General features: G+C 32.8%; 4 protein-coding genes across 5 annotated transcripts; 3 read left to right on the forward strand and 1 right to left on the reverse strand.

Annotated features, from left to right (window-relative positions):
• Nucleotides 1–1,253: 1,253 nt before the first annotated feature.
• On the forward strand, nucleotides 1,254–5,384 carry LOC117789897. Its single transcript, XM_034629072.1, has 2 exons — nucleotides 1,254–1,918; nucleotides 4,621–5,384. The coding sequence occupies exons 1-2, from the start codon at nucleotides 1,288–1,290 to the stop codon at nucleotides 5,301–5,303; spliced, it is 1,314 nt and encodes a 437-aa protein (XP_034484963.1). The 5' UTR covers nucleotides 1,254–1,287; the 3' UTR covers nucleotides 5,304–5,384.
• A 653-nt stretch (nucleotides 5,385–6,037) lies between these two features.
• Nucleotides 6,038–8,190, reverse strand: LOC117791205. The gene is made up of 2 exons (XM_034630892.1): nucleotides 7,936–8,190; nucleotides 6,038–6,763 (listed from the first exon to the last, which is right to left on the reverse strand). Exons 1-2 carry the CDS (start codon nucleotides 8,173–8,175, stop codon nucleotides 6,128–6,130), a joined length of 876 nt encoding a protein of 291 aa, XP_034486783.1. The 5' UTR covers nucleotides 8,176–8,190; the 3' UTR covers nucleotides 6,038–6,127.
• Nucleotides 8,191–9,874: 1,684 nt separating this feature from the next.
• LOC117790890 (glutathione S-transferase D7) lies at nucleotides 9,875–12,916 on the forward strand. Of its 2 annotated transcripts, XM_034630499.1 has the most exons (4): nucleotides 9,875–9,918; nucleotides 10,833–11,045; nucleotides 11,109–11,250; nucleotides 12,522–12,916. In XM_034630499.1, exons 2-4 carry the CDS (start codon nucleotides 10,843–10,845, stop codon nucleotides 12,846–12,848), a joined length of 672 nt encoding a protein of 223 aa, XP_034486390.1. In that variant the 5' UTR covers nucleotides 9,875–9,918; nucleotides 10,833–10,842; the 3' UTR covers nucleotides 12,849–12,916. The 2 variants fall into 2 exon arrangements, with proteins under 2 accessions (XP_034486390.1, XP_034486389.1); XM_034630498.1 differs by lacking the exon at nucleotides 9,875–9,918 and having other exon boundaries at nucleotides 10,780–11,045.
• Nucleotides 12,917–14,542: 1,626 nt separating this feature from the next.
• On the forward strand, nucleotides 14,543–15,774 carry LOC117789522. Its single transcript, XM_034628554.1, has 2 exons — nucleotides 14,543–14,675; nucleotides 15,602–15,774. Exons 1-2 carry the CDS (start codon nucleotides 14,543–14,545, stop codon nucleotides 15,772–15,774), a joined length of 306 nt encoding a protein of 101 aa, XP_034484445.1.
• The last annotated feature ends 421 nt before the right edge of the window (nucleotides 15,775–16,195 follow it).

Below are 16,195 nucleotides of genomic sequence, written 5' to 3' on the forward strand. Positions count from 1 at the left end.
GTTGATGCCAGAGAGAGAAAAATGAGCGAGCGTTAAATATTTGGTTAGTCTGTTTTTGTTTGTGCTTTGCAAAAATCTCTCAAAGAGCTTGATCATGTTTTGTATGTACAATGTATAATATGTATACTATGTGTGTGTATATATTTATGTAAGTAACTGTTTGCAGCTGGAGCGTGCATTTAAAATGTCTGTATGTATTGTTCTCTCGATTTAAATATTTTGACCGTTTTAATAACAAACACAGTTAATTTGTCATGTACAGCAGCTACTTAAAAATGTAGTCAAGTTACGTTGTTTTTAGTTACGATTTTTACGAACGTTTATAATATAGACTGTATAATATAGTATATGTAAGTATAGTAGAGTATAATATATATGTATGTACATATGTATGTAAGTATACAAAGATAAAAGTTTTTGTTTTTACAAAACATTGTTGTCAACATCTCAGACGAATTGTTTGTTTGTGTGTACAGTGTATACCAGATAAGGTTCCACATATGCGAAAGAATTCCAACAAATGTATTTTGAGCTTTTGTGCCGGCAAATGACAAATATGTATTATTAATGTACAGTAAGTCTAGTAATTCTTATGACAAACAAAAAAATTCGAATTTTTAGAAGTACTTAAAAATACAATGAGATGAACTACTTTAAAAATAAATATATAATAACAATATAATAAAAATATTTAAATTTTATTTTATTTTATGTCAAATCAATGACTTGACTAACTATACATATGTACATATATTAGTCGGTTACTCGTGATTTCTTTGCACCAGGGATTGTAAGTAATGAGTATTATTATTATTTTTCCAATTAAAAAAATACACCCACTAATGATGCACCTAGAAAAAAACTGATTCACACCAAAATCTTAAGTTTTGCACAATCTCTGCAGTGCTGCGATGATTTTTTATTCTTCTACGATAATTAGTAATTTATTATAAATATAATTTTTGATTAAAAAATAATACTCATAAAATCTATACATATAAAATAATGTGAATTACTTGAATTATTTTTTTGTCCATATATAGAAAATACTATTTCTCAGAATAATATTTTGTAATTTTTAAAATATGACCTATAATGATTGCGGTCCCTGGTTTGCACTGTAGTTAATCATTCAATTGCCAATGTATGTAGGTAATTATTGTGTATGTGTAGATGTGAAGAGAGCATTAAAGAGAAAGATAAGAGCAACTCGTATTGAAATAACTATAAAAGCATTTACACTTGCACAGTGAGTTTCAGTTGACTTTCATCGCTTGTAAGAGAAACATGGATTTGTATTGCGTGCCTTTTGCCACCCCGAGTCGTTCGGTCATCTTGGCCGCAACTGCATTGGGCGTCAAGCTTAACCGGGTTATTGTGAAGACCCACGAACAGGAGCATCTGAAGCCGGAGTTCTTGAAGATCAATCCTCAGCATACGGTGCCCACTCTCGTGGACAATGGCTTCTCTTTGTGGGAATCGCGTGCGATTATGGTGTATCTCATTGAGAAGTACGGCAAAGACGACTCTCTCTTCCCCAAAGATCCCAAACAACAAGCGCTCGTAAATCAGCGTCTCTATTTCGATATGGGAGTTCTGAACTTGGCTTTCAGTGAGTTTTACTATCCACAATTCCGTGAGAAGAAGGCCGGAGATCCCGAGAAATTCAAGAAGATCGAGGCTGCCTTTGATTTCTTAAACACATTCTTGGATGGTCAAAAATACGTAGCTGGCGATCATTTAACTATTGCCGATATTGCCATCATTACCACGGTGACGACCTATATCGCATGTGAATTCAAGCTCAAGACTTATCCTAACGTGGCCAAGTGGTACGAAACCGTCCAAAAGGAGATTCCTGGATTCGAGGAGAACGTTGAGCTGGCTAAGGAATATACAGCGCGCTTGGAAGCGGCTCGTAAACTTTAAATCCTACTTTATGTTTCTATTAAGTTGATTTGTGATTAGTTTGTTAATTAATGAAATAAATATTGAAAACTATTACTTACGTATAACGACTGTGTCTTACAGGTTATTGCTCTCGCAAATTTATTTACAAACATATGTACATACCTAGTTGAAACTATACTGAATAAGATTATTTATCAAATGCAAATTGTCCTAGGAAATGTGAAAATTTTAAATCTCAAGTCTTCACTTATAAGGGCAGAATGCTTTAATTTTGATTCTGAGACATTTCATTTATCTGTAAAAAATCATGAAAATTTGGGAAAAAATGTTGACTTGTAAAGTTGCTAAGTCAGAGTTTTACCAACTTCAAACGTGCATAACTTTGTCAAAACTGGACCGATTTGCGAGTAGAATGTCATTCTGAACATTATTTGGCTTCTTAATTCAATCTACATTTAAATTTTGTTCATTTGGAAAAATTTAATATTTCTCGACTACGGCAGCCAGAATGCGATTTTAAAGCATTCTATTGAATTTTTGTTCATTTTGAAAATTTAATTTTTTTTGTCTACGCCAGGCAGAATGCGATTTTAAAGCATAGGGTCCCCCCTTTGATATTTTGAAAATTCAAAATTTTAAATCGCAAGTTTTCACTTTTAATCAACTTCTTATATCATAATTAGTAAAAAACAACACTTTAAATTTGATTCTGACAAGTTTCATTTTTCTGTAAAAAATCATGGAAAATTGGACAAAAATTTTGACTTGTAAAGTTGCTAACTCAGAGTTTTACCAACTTCAAACGTGCCTAACTTTGTCAAAACTAAACTGATTTGCAAGCGGAATGTCATTTTGGTCATTATTTGAATTCTGAATTCAATCTGCATTTAAATTTTTTTCAATTGGAAAATTTAATATTTTTCGACTACGCCAGCCAGAATGCGATTTTAAGGCATAGGGTCCCCCCTTTGATATTTTGAAAATCCAAATTTTTAAATCGCAAGTTTTCACTTTTAATCAACTTCTTATAACGTAATTAGTATAAAACAACACTTTAATTTTGATTCTGAGACATTTCATTTTTCTGTAAAAAATCATGGAAAATTGTACAAAAATTTTCACTTGTAAAGTGGCTAATCACCAGTCTGAGTAACTTCAAGCTTGCATAGCTTTGTCCACAATAAAGAACTTAGTCTGTGAATTTGGTTGACATTTATTTTAAATACATATTCCCAAGGTTATAACAATGTTATACGGCTTTGTAGAAACTTTTAAATCAGCTCTCGGTTTTTGTCATACAGACAACAGCTCTTCGTTCTTATTTAAAATATATAAACATCATTATTGTGTCACACTTTGGCGATAAGTAATAAGCTGTTATCGCTCTGTTTCAGTTCTGTTAATGTGCATTTCAATAGCATTAATCCCACAATATCGAGTGCCATATCTTATCTTAAGTTCGTAATAATTGAAATGAGTGAATGAGTTGTTAGGCTGATAGTTCTGGAATTATTACATTGATAATAATTTTAGCTCTTTCTATTTTTCAAAGAGAACTACAACTAACAATGACTATTTATAATTGGTAAAAATTGAATATCATCGACGATTCTTAAGTGTCCAAACCATTATCTCTATTCAGAAAATACTCGAAGCTTTTAAGAGAAATTTTTGTCTCTTTAAGAAAAGAAAAATGAATAAATATGTGTCAACAAAGCTATTAGATATATTTTGTAGATTAGATCTCATTTTAATATTTAAGTATTTTTTCTATCAAATATATCATAAATACTCTTTACGTAAAAATATTTAATTGCTTTGATATGGTCAACTTATCTTTAAAAGTGTATGGTAATATGTTACCACCCACGTTTAATTATAATAATAATTAGAGGTATTTTTGAGGGTTGTTAAGATGACGTGGTCATATGTAAAGAGTTCCTGTGGGAAAGGAAGCATTGTCACCCAAATTAAACAAGAGGTGGTCCTATTATAAATTCAATGTACTACAATTCCCTATCTTTAAGCATAGAAAACCATATTGATTTTTATTATAATCAATACTCATTGAAAAATGTATTGTAGGGTATTACCATCTTAACCAAATGTATGTAACAGATTGAATTGTGAATCTATAAATAATATACATATTTTCTTGTTAATAATCAACAGCGTTTTGAGATGATCGATCTCAGAAATTTTTTATAATTATTAATTTTGCATGCATTTTCATTTTTTTAAAAATTTAATCTGTTTCTTTATGAAAAAAAATATTTTTTTCTAAGGTAATTATTATATTTTTTTTTAAATATAATGTTCCTGTCACTATAATTGATTTTTAGAACAAGTTAAAAATAAAAAAAAAATTCATTGGGCTTAACTATTAAAAAAATAAACAAATGTATGAATATATATATATAAATTTTTTTTAAGATAATAACATTACTAGCTGAATATATGTTAGATTGTCTAAGAGCAGTGCACAGGGTATCTTGTAGTTGAGCACTCGCGAACGCAGCGCTTTTACTGATTTTTGTTTGCAGCAAGCACCAAAAGTGAGACTAACAATGACAGTAACAATTTAATAAATTAAATATTATACACGAACACAATCATAGAAAATTGTTCAATTCGTGAGTCAGAAATTCTGTTGAGCTTTCGGTATAAAAAGAGCGCGCTCTCTTGCCGAAAGTCAGTACGCTCTCAGAGTTCTAAGGGGAAGCAAGCAATTTCGTATTTATTCAGACATGGACTTTTATTATTTATCTGCGTCGGCACCATGCCGTTCGGTTATAATGACGGCAAAGGCATTGGGAGTGGAGTTGAATAAGAAAATTCTCAATCTCCTGGAAGGCGAACACCTGAAACCGGAGTTCCTGAAGATCAATCCTCAGCACACGATTCCAACGATCGTCGACGATGGCTTCGTGCTGTGGGAATCGCGTGCCATTCTCTCTTATCTGGTGGAGAAGTACGGCAAGGATGACTCTCTCTACCCCAAGGATCCTCAGCAGCGGGCTCTGATCAATCAGCGTCTCTACTTCGACATGGGAGTCCTGTACAAATCTGCTGCCGAATATTACTACCCTCAGTTTATGCACAACAAGCCCGCTGATCCCGAGGCATACAAGAAACTGGAGGCTGCTCTTGGATTCCTCAACACCTTTTTGGAGGGTCATGATTATGTGGCTGGTGATCAGCTGACTATCGCAGACATTGCCATCTTGGCCACTGTCTCGACCTTCACAATTGCCGAGCTCAAGTTAAGCGATTTTCCTAACGTGGAGAAATGGTATGCCAATGCCCAGAAGGTGACTCCCGGATGGGATGAGAACTGGGAGGGAGTGCTGGAGGCCAAGAAGTGGTTTGAGGCAAAGAAAAATTCCCAGTAATTTGGAAACAATCATATTCTATGTGTAATGTTTATTGTATTGTATGTTGTTATTTAAATGTAGAAAAAAATAAATTATCCCATAAATATCATAAAATTTACTCATAATCTAATCATTAGATTAGATTCTAATGCATGATGATTATCAGAGGATTTGATATGCTTCGACTTCCTAAACAAAGCATATAATTAGGTCAAGGAGAACTAAACAAAATTTAACTAGTTGAAAAGGCTTCTGTTGGGATTCCGACTGTGGAAATACTCGTTGCATACTTTCAGGAGCTTGTAGCGGCTTTAAAATTAAAACAGCCATTAAGGCCTTTCTGTGTAACTGATCTTGTTGCGATTAAGTAGGATGATAGAAAATAATAATATAAGTTAATTTCAAAAAATAACCTTACATCTTTTAAAAACTGTATTTGAGCGGAAGAAGCTGTGACAAAAATTTAAAACAATACATTATGAGGATTTAGAGAAGTCTGTGTGCAAAATTTAGTTGTTCTAGCTCTTATAGTCTTAGATCTATTCGCTCACCCAGACAGATAGACAGACATATATCTTACGAACTCCTACTTATTTTTTGAGTAGCGAGTTAAAAAAGTATTTTCAACCCGTCAAAAATTATTAGGGTTTAATTAGGTACAACATTGACTCATTATTGGGTTTATCTTTTTCCAAAACCGCTTAGTCATGTTGATTTTGCGCATTTCCACTAATTACTAAGCAACAACGCAATGAGTTTAATAAAAAATAAATTTGTATTTTATTTCAGACAATTACTAAGACAATTACAATTAAATTCAGTCGGGAAGGATGCGGATTCCATTACAGATCTGGATCGACGAGTTTTTGTAGCTGGCGATATTTGTGAATGGCATTCCGGACAAATTCCGTTGTTCTTCGCACACGTTCCGGAGTGATTTCCTCGGCCAGCATACGGCCAACATCCTGTGCTCCGCCAGAGCGTAGGTAGTGGACGGCTTTGCTCGGGATGTCGCAGATGGGCGTGAGCCGGCAGAGGGCGTTTGTGATGGCGCCTCCGAAAAGAATGACGCCCACGGCGGAGAGAACAACGGCGGCAATGCGAAACAACGTGGACATCAGAATCGTGGGCAGTAATCGGGAGGCAAAGGCCAGCAAAGGATTCATGCCGGGGGAGGCAGATGGAGCAGGAATCGCAGCTACAGTTGTGCTCACATCGGAAGCACTTTCCGAGCTGGCAGCTGCATTTGCCGGCACCAAGAATCCCTCGTAGCCCGTCTGCACCACAATCGGACCTGGATAGGGATAGAGACCGGGTGTGCTAGTCATGGGAGCCGGATAGGCGGCACCAAGTGGTGTCAATCCCGCTGCACCGCCATATTGATTCAGATACTGCTGAAAGGCCTCCGGAGTGATGAGTCCGCCCGCATAGATGGACACGGGCTCATTGTTGCTGGCACTCGCCTCATTGTCACCCGACTGTGAATAAAAAAGGATCCATTTTAGATTCTGTTTTCTTAGAGATTGATTTGAACATTTATTTAAAGTTTTCAAAATATTTTAAATTAAATTGAGTATTTATCTACTAGAGAGAAGTCATGTTCTAAAAAGTTGGAGTAACCGTTAACCGAAAACATCTTGGAAGCTTCAAACATTTATAACTTTGTCAAAACTGAACTGACTTATAAACGGAATATAATCTGGACAACGATTTTGTCTCTTAATTCTTTCTGCACTCAAAAAATTTCCCGTTGGATCTTGGTTTTGATGTCAATACCGAACCGTTTAAAATTTTGAAAAATCAAATTTTAAATCTAAATTTTTCACTTTTAATAAACTTCTTATATCGTAAAACAACACTTAAAATTAGATTCTGAGACCTTTGATTTTCTTGTAAAAAATCATGTCAAAATTAAGAAATATTTTGACTTGTTAAGTTGCTAGGTCATAGGCTTGAGCAACTTCGAACTGTCATAACTTGACCAAAACTTAACCGTTTTTCAAGCGGAATATCATTTTGATCATAATTTGGTATCTTAATTCATTCTGCATTTAAATTTTTGTCATCTAAAAAATTTGATATTTTTTCGACCCGAAGCCATCTATTATCCAACTTTCCATACTTACCCCTTTACATTTTTTCAAAAACTTTGACCTCTCATAATTTCATCAAAAATAAGCCGATTTCTAAGCGGAATGTCATTTTGATCATGGTTTGGCCTCTAAATTCAATCTGTATACAAATTTCGTTCATTTAGAAAATTTAATTATTTTTGACCAAGACTCGATTTCGATGTTAAGGGTCCCCCCTTTGGAAATTTGAAAATTGAAAATTTTAAGTCTCAACTTTTCACTCTTAATCAACTCCCAATATCGTAATTTGTATAAAACAACACTTTAAATTTAATTTGCAGACATTTCATTTTTCTGTAAAAATTCATGATAAATTGGAAAACAATTTTGACTTGAAAAGTTGATAACACAAGGTCTGAACAACTTCAAACGTGCATAACTTTGTCAAAACTGAGGCGATTAATAAACGGAATGTCATTTTGGAAATATGTTGGCCTCTAAATTTATTCTGTATTCAAGTTTTGGTGATTTCATAAAAAAAAAAAAATGTTTTCGTTTAGTTTCATTTGTTAACTTACCAGGGATGGATCAGTCTCCGCTTCAGTTGCTCCACTTGTCGCCAGATTTGTAGCGTTTCCTGCTTCTTGAGATGTTGCTGTGATGAGTGGGTCCACGTTGGACTCTGGCAACTTATTCGACTCCTCTATTGTATTCACTCCGGTTGCCACAATCGTTGTTTCCACAGCAGGCAATGTTCTTGCCTCATAGAAGCACATCATCAGCAGCAACAAAACGTAGCAAGGATTTCTATAGATCATGACTGACAAACTTGATTCACTTACACCAAAAAGATGACTGACTCTGGGACAAGACTACACATCATCTTTATAGGCTCGGATAGCTGTACCAGACAGTGACCATTTTGCCATTGCCCGTCCCTTGGATGTCCTTGTCGTCCCTTTTGCAATTAATGCACAATTTTCCACGAATTTCCCTCTTAATGTCATTGCATTTCCCAAACATTAGTCCATTGTCTTGGCATTTTTACCTGCCCAAATAATCGCAACACAGGTAGCTAGGCAAGTGTCCATGGCAATTGTTAAACCATTACCGTACAGTGCTGGCCAAAATAAAGTGCCAGCTGCAGCTGCCTTAGCTAGACACTGAACCAAACGATATATCGATGAAGATGACAAAAGAATTTCCAAAAACTAAGAAATTCAAAAATGAAAAACATTCAGAGTACAAAAAGTAGCAAATACGATATTACTATAATATTACCATACATTGCTGGCCAAAATAAAGTGCCAACTGCAGCTGCCTTAGCTAGACACTGAACCAAAAGATATATCAATAAAGACTACAAAAAAATTTCCAAAAACTAAAAATAAAATTTAAGTATTTCAAAAAAATTGGGTGAATAAAATGTTAGACAAAACTAAGAAATTGAAAAAATAAAAAACATTCAGAGTACAAAAAGTAGCAAAAACTAGATTACTATAATAATATTATAATAGAGTTGCTTTGATTTTTTAGACTCCGAACCCTTTTTAATAATAAAGGTCAACATTTTTGTTTACTATTTATAGTTTCTTAAATAATCAAGCGATTTTTACTAAAATTCTTTTGAGTTCAATGTTGCCCAAACTCCTAACCCTTTTTTATGATAAAGGTCAACATTTTTGTTTACTATTTATAGTTTCTAAAATAATCAAGCGATTTTTAATAAAACTCTTTTGAATTCAATGTTACCCAAATTTTTCCTTCTCAGTTTTTTCCCCAATTAATATTAAAACTTTTTATAAATATAATTTTTTCTTCCGATAACGTCTCGAGTGCCTTATTTTCGTTGCCTAAATGTTGTACTTTGAGAAAATGCCTATAGGAAATACCCTTAAGCTAGACACTTAAAATAACCACTTAGAGTGAGAATTGAGCGTCAAAAACCCACTCCAAATACACTGCACACTCAGAGACTCGAATCTAAAGTTGATTCACTTAACCGGGCACTCAATTGAAAGGAGTTTCGGGCAATCAATAGCAAATAAAACACGTAGCTACAACAAATTATGTAGTGGCTTAATTTTAGACACCAAAAATAAAAAGCACGAACATGAAATTCTGACCGAGTTTCGAAGGCAACCACCCGCACCACCTGCACCACCCTACACACAGGTGAGCACACATCAGTTGTTGTCCAGGTAACGTTCGCCATGAAAACTAAACGAACACCAAACGAAAATGAAAATAAAACGAAGCCAAATTAAAAGGAAACCCCATTGATGACATGTTCTGAAACTTCAAACTGTCTGCATACAAAATACGACGGACAGTCGACAAGTTGACAAGTTAACAACAAGATTATATCATAAGCATCAGGGAAAGTCCTGCAGGAGGAAACTGGACCACGGAACAGACTCAGTTAGCTGAGAGCTGAAAGTTGAATTCTATTTTGCTCCGACACGGCGACAGTTGAGCTCGACACTCGTTGGCACACTGGGGAACTGCATAGACATCGACTCCGTGGCCGTTGTGCAACACAAGCTGGTGCAAAGAATCGTGTGAGTATGCACCCCTCCAAGGATGGGGCAGAGGGGGTAAAGAGGGGAACAACAACATGCCGCATTCTCATATTTATAATGGATAAATAAGTAAAGCAATATGCTTGCAATTAGTGCGAGCCATGGCTGTAAGTACATAAAGCAACGATAACAATATACCCTGGAATATTGCTTATAACAATAGCACAACATCCACTTACACTGGCAAAAAAGAAAGTGTCTCTAGCACAAGTCAAAAGTTATTTATTCTTTCTTTTAAATAAAATAAATATATAATATGGCAAATTATGCATTTTAAAAATGATTCTTATTTTATCTGTGTAAATATTGTTTTTATATTCTACAGATATTATTTCAAATAAGTTTTTCAGTCCCTTTTATGAATTAGGATTCGTTATATCTTTAAAATTCCTTTAAAATTGACTCTCGTTTAATTAAAAAATATTGATAGATTTTAATTTTGATCAGTGTAAATTTGTTTTTATTTTATATGATGATCTATGATAGTCTCTAAATTTAATTAAATTTAAATTCAAATGCAATAACTGATAATTTTCAAATGGTTTTATTTAATAAAGAAGAAAAAAATTTAAAAATAGTTAGATTCATCAAATGGATTTCTATTAATAGAAGTGTTATTTCTACCAGTGTAAATATGTTCAATTTAAAGAATTTTAGTCCTCTCCATTCCCAATTATTCAAATAGTTTTTAAAATGCACTCGCAACTGAATAAATTGTAATTTTAGCCGCAATTAACGTGAATAAGTCATTTAAAATCGATGCATTGATTTTTCGTATTATAGAGTTGCCCTCTTTGGGGCTGGTTTATTTGTCAAGCTTCGGCTTTTCAGTTGTAACTGATGAATCAGACCGAACATATTGTAACCGAGTTTGTCTACTGCCTTATTATCAGCGGTGGCAAGATGACCACGCCTGTTCTTTACTATCTGCCCCCGAGTCCCCCTTGCCGCAGCATTCTGCTGCTGGCCAAAATGCTGGGATTGGACTTTGAGCTGAAGATCGTCAACATACTTGAGGGGGAGCAGCTAAAACCGGACTTTGTGGCCATGAATCCTCAACACTGTCTGCCCACAATGAACGATGAGGGTCTGGTGCTCTGGGAGAGGTAAGAGAAGAGTAATTTTTTAATCTTTATATTTAAATACATACTCATATCCTTTACTTGCAGTCGTGCTATTCTCTCTTATCTGGTGGCTGCCTATGGCAAAAGTGATGAGCTCTATCCTACGGATATACGAGTTCGAGCTCTGGTGGATCAGCGTCTTCAGTTCGACCTGGGCACACTTTACCAGCGACTAACTGACTACTATGTGAGTATATAATATTAATCAGTGAACAATTAGAATTAAAAATTAAAATTAAAATATAAACTTTGTTGTTTAAAATAAAATAATCAGAAATAATGATTAAATTTTCCATTACTCCATTCTTCTTATAAATACTGGTTAACGAGTTGTAAAAAAATGACAATTATTTTATTTATTTATTTATTTATTTATTTATTTATTCATTCATTCATTCATTTATTTATTTATTTATTTATTTATTTATTTATTTATTTATTTATTTATTTATTTATTTATTTATTTATTTATTTTATTTGTTTTGTTTGTTTGTTTTATTTGTTTGTTTGTTTGTTTATTTGTTTGTTTGTTTGTTTGTTTTGTTTGTTTGTTTATTTATTTGTTGTTTATTTTGTTTTGTTTGTTGTTGTTGTTTATTTTGTTTGTTTGTTTGTTGTTTTGTTTGTTTGTTTGTTGTTTGTTTATTTGTTTTGTTTGTTTGTTTGTTTGTTGTTTGTTGTTGTTTGTTTATTTTGTTGTTTGTTTATTTGTTTATTTATTTATTTATTTGTTTGTTTGTTTGTTTGTTTGTTTGTTTGTTTGTTTGTTTGTTTGTTTGTTGTTGTTGTTTATTTGTTTGTTTGTTTATTTATTTATTTTGTTTGTTTGTTTGTTTTGTTTGTTTATTTGTTTGTTTGTTGTTTATTTGTTTATTTATTTATTTGTTTATTTTGTTTGTTTGTTTGTTTGTTGTTTGTTTATTTATTTATTTTGTTGTTTATTGTTTGTTTGTTTGTTTGTTGTTGTTTATTTATTTGTTTATTGTTTGATTTATTTATTTTGTTGGGAAAAACCACTTACACCAACTATAATAATATTTTGTATTATAATTTGTTTGTATTAAATGCTTATTTTCATTCAATAATATTTCAACTGCTAAGTTTGCACTTTTTTAAAAAAAATACCAATTTCATTAATTTTTAATAAATTTGTATTACCAAAATTAACAAATAATGTATTAAAATTTATCTTCCCAAAAATTAAAATATGAGTTGTATTCTAATGCTTAAATAAAAATTTAGATTTAAGTACTATTGAATCATATTTATGTAGATCAAATAATGGGAATTGAAAAGAATTTATAAAAATTGTAATTGAAAATAAAAAGTTATCCTGTATCCATGCATCCAGTTTATTTATTTTCAAATTTAAAAAATAAAGAAGTGACCTTTAATTAATTTTAATTTAACTTTATTATATATCCTTTTTAAACACTTAATATCTTCATTCCTTACCAGTTCCCAACCATGTTTATTGGCGCTCCGCTGGACGAGGGCAAACGAGCCAGGTTAACAGAAGCTGTTGGCTGGTTGAATGCCATTTTGGAGGGACGCGAATTTTCTGCCGCTGATCATTTTACCATTGCGGATTTATCCTTGCTGGTCACCGTCTCGCAACTGGAAGCCTTTGGACTTGAGCTGAAACCCTATAAACATGTCAGACAATGGCTAGAACGTTGCAAGGATCACATGGCTCCCTACGACTATGAGGAACTCAATGCCAGCAAAGCCATGTTGTTGGCCGACATGTTTAAGGCCAAAATGAACCTGACAGCTGAATCATAATTACAATCAAGAATTATAAAATGTTTTGTGAGTTACTTTGTATTTAATAAATATCAATTTATTGTTGTGATTTTACTTGTATCAAATAATATTATAGATTGCTGCCTAAGCCATGACTGTAGGAATTGAAAATGGGTTATCGAACAGGAATACCCAATAAAAAATATAATTTCTTCATTTACTTTGATGAGTAATATCTTAAATAACATTTAATTAATGCAATTTTTAAATATTGGCTAAAGAAAATATATTTATTTATTTTCTATAATATTTCGGAGTTGTTTAACAAGAAAAAAAAGTTTATACCGCACAAGCAATCAAAATTTTCTTAACTTAAATAAAATTGCTTTGATTCCAGAGGAAAAAAATTATAAAGTGTATAAAACATTCATAAAATTCATTAGTGATATTCTTAGTTATGATAAAAAAATTATCTCACCTATAAAAAAAAGCTACAAAAAATTTCAGGCTTTATAAATGCTTAATAATAACAGTTTCATTAAAAAAATTAAAAAAAAAAAATTATTTACTTTCTGTAATCGTATAAATTCTACATTTTATCAAAAAAGTTCAGTTTTGTTACAAAGTTTTAGTTGAGTGAATTTTACCCACTTAAGGGATGACATAAAGCAGATATTTTAGTCTATCAAAATTAGTTATTAGCAAAGTGTCGTTGGCGGTTCAAAAGTCCTTTATCTGATGTAGGTGGAAATTAGAGAGTCGTTATCAATTTGTGGCATCCTTTTCACTGGCCAAACTGTTGGCCAATAGAAAGATGAAATCCATTTAAAAATAGCTTTGCCAAAGTCACAGGTTGTTGTTGCTGCTATTGTTGTTGCCACAGGCATGGGCGTTGATAGAAACTACACTGAAAAAAAAGACCAAGTTCTAAAATCAAGAACATTCATCTTAAATATTTTGTTCTTAAAATAAAATTATTTTAAGACCAAATTACTAAAACTAAGATTATTAATCTAAAAAATCTTAAAATCTTAATATAAGAATAAAAATCTTAAATTGTTAGGAAAGTATAAATAGGTACTATTTCGTATCAAACAAATGATGGCACCGTGGCGCTCTGGTTAGAGAGGCCGCTTCAGCTGTGAAGCAGTAGGCGGCGGTTCGAATCCCTTCGTAACAAATTAAAATTGCATTTATAAAATTACTACAACAGAATAAAATATAAATAAATCAAAATTTAAAAATAAAAAAAGTATAAATATAAAAAATAATATTCATTTATTTTATTTTTTGATTTTAATTTTAAGAACATTTATTCTTAAAATAAGAACTTGGTCTTATTTAAAATGTTCTTAAAATCAAGATGTGTTCTCTTAATTCAAAAATTTGATGTTCTCGACGCATTTTTTAGACCAAAAATCTTAGTTCTGAGACCAAAATCTTGATCTTAGAACATTTTTTTTATCAGTGTAACGGATGGCGACACCTGAAGCTAAAGAGGAAGAAGGGGAGATCAACTAGGTGACAGCTTCATAAACATTTCAACTTAATTTAATGACACGAAAAAAAAGGTGCACGTTTTTATAAAACGACTGAGATTCTCGATTAGGGTTGGGGTTGCTAAAGGGAGAATAAGAGTGAAGTGGAGTCTTCAGGGCGGGAATGGGGGCAACTGGCTATTTTTAAAGCATACAAAGAGGCGCAGAGGTGGCAAGAACCGAAAGGACATCGCGATGCCTGGCGCAGTTTCATTTTGGCCGCTGGAGATGGCGGCCGCTTTGTTATCCATACTGTTGGCTTTGACCTGGTCAATGTTGGCCAACAGTCAGCAAGTGGCCAACAGCAAACAGTCGCCGCTTTGGCTGGGTAAGCGAATTCTTTATACGTATTGCCAATATTTACCCAAGAACTACAAATAACAGACAGAAAATGCAATACCAAAGATTAAAATTAGTATAAATTAGAGTAAACTGTATAATTTATTGATAATTTGACGACAATCAAACTATAAAACATTCAGCTTAAAATTGTTCTGAATAAATAGTAATTTTCCTAGCTGTAATCTTTTTTTTACAGAATTTTGGAAACATAATGAAAATATTATACAATAGTAGCAGGAAAAGTGGAAACATCGGAAAAACAGTTCTTATTAAGAATCTAGTAGTTAGAAAATCCGAATTCAAAATAAAATTCAAAGAAAATCCGACAATCAAACTATAAAACATTCAGCTTAAAATTGTTCTGAATAAATAGTAATTTTCCTAGCTGTAATCTTTTTTACAGAATTTTGGAAATATAATTAAAATTTTATGCAATAGTAGCAGGAAAAGTGGAAACACCGGAAAAACAGTTTTTATTAAGAATCTAGTTGTTAAAAAATCCGAATTTAAAATAATATATAGTAAACTCCGAGTGAATAAAGTTGATTCAAATATTTTTGATCACGGAATTTTCTAAAATTTGCCTTGCAGAATTTTATCCTTAGAAAAAAATATCCCTAAATTTAAATTCTATATGAGATATATGCTAAGCTTACCTCTAAACAAATTGAAAAGGTCGCCAACCAATAAAAAAAAAAATCGTTTTTTTACATTTGTTATATAGTATATATAGTTTGGTTTCCTATTTTATATTTTTTCACTTTTAACGTAATTTGCCCAATTTCTTTTATTTTTTCTCATAATTACAATTTTAAAATTTTTTAAGCAACCTAATATTTTTTTTCCCCATTTATGATGTTCTTTCAGTTTATTTGTAAATTTTTTAAAAGGGTATCAATTTCATATTTACAGATTGTTCCTGTTTACATGCCAATGAACGAAATGCCACACAGTGGGGCAACCTTGCCATTAATGCCAGCCATACAGTGGGCGTCAAAAACAACTGCCTGATGATCTTTATTGGCGGCATGTCCGATGAGCTGGTCGCCTTTCAATTGCAGCAGCTGCAGTTGCGCCCCGGGTGAGTTGCAACACTTCCGGCCACAGTTGCCACTTGCCACAGTTGCCACTTGCCACATTTGCCACATTTGCCACTTTCCACCCGCTGTATTCTAATCCGAATCCAAATCCAAATCGATCTGAGATCTGGATCTGTGGCAGGTTGGCAGCTGCGCGACAGCCATCAAAAAAAAGTGCAGCGAAAACTCGAGGAAATTGTGAAAATCGTGAAAAGTCGAGGGAATCGCGACTGCAATGCAAATGTAATTAAAATACCTTGTGAAGGCCAAAGCTGGTCGGTCGGTCAGTTTTTGGGGGGTCCATTTTGAGGGCTATTTATATTCATATAAATGGAAGACTCGCCCGCAAATTTGTGTCAATTTATGCAAAATTTGCAGCAATTTTAAAATAACCAAAAAAAAAAAAAACGGAAAACGGAAAAAAACG

The sequence above is a fragment of the Drosophila innubila genome, assembly GCF_004354385.1.
Source record: "Drosophila innubila isolate TH190305 chromosome 3R unlocalized genomic scaffold, UK_Dinn_1.0 2_E_3R, whole genome shotgun sequence".
Taxonomy (NCBI): domain Eukaryota; kingdom Metazoa; phylum Arthropoda; class Insecta; order Diptera; family Drosophilidae; genus Drosophila; species Drosophila innubila.

Coding starts and splice junctions, on each gene's coding strand:
- LOC117789897 (XM_034629072.1), top strand. CDS start 1,288: ATGGATTTGTATTGCGTGCCTTTTGCCACCCCGAGTCGTTCGGTCATC. Junction 1,919..4,620: donor AGCGCGCTTGGAAGCGGCTC/GTAAACTTTAAA, acceptor ACGCTCTCAGAG/TTCTAAGGGGAAGCAAGCAA.
- LOC117791205 (XM_034630892.1), bottom strand. CDS start 8,175: ATGATCTATAGAAATCCTTGCTACGTTTTGTTGCTGCTGATGATGTGC. Junction 6,764..7,935: donor CGGAGACTGATCCATCCCTG/GTAAGTTAACAA, acceptor TTTTATTCACAG/TCGGGTGACAATGAGGCGAG.
- LOC117790890 (XM_034630498.1), top strand. CDS start 10,780: ATGAATCAGACCGAACATATTGTAACCGAGTTTGTCTACTGCCTTATT. Junction 11,046..11,108: donor GGTCTGGTGCTCTGGGAGAG/GTAAGAGAAGAG, acceptor CTTTACTTGCAG/TCGTGCTATTCTCTCTTATC. Junction 11,251..12,521: donor AGCGACTAACTGACTACTAT/GTGAGTATATAA, acceptor ATTCCTTACCAG/TTCCCAACCATGTTTATTGG.
- LOC117789522 (XM_034628554.1), top strand. CDS start 14,543: ATGCCTGGCGCAGTTTCATTTTGGCCGCTGGAGATGGCGGCCGCTTTG. Junction 14,676..15,601: donor ACAGTCGCCGCTTTGGCTGG/GTAAGCGAATTC, acceptor TCATATTTACAG/ATTGTTCCTGTTTACATGCC.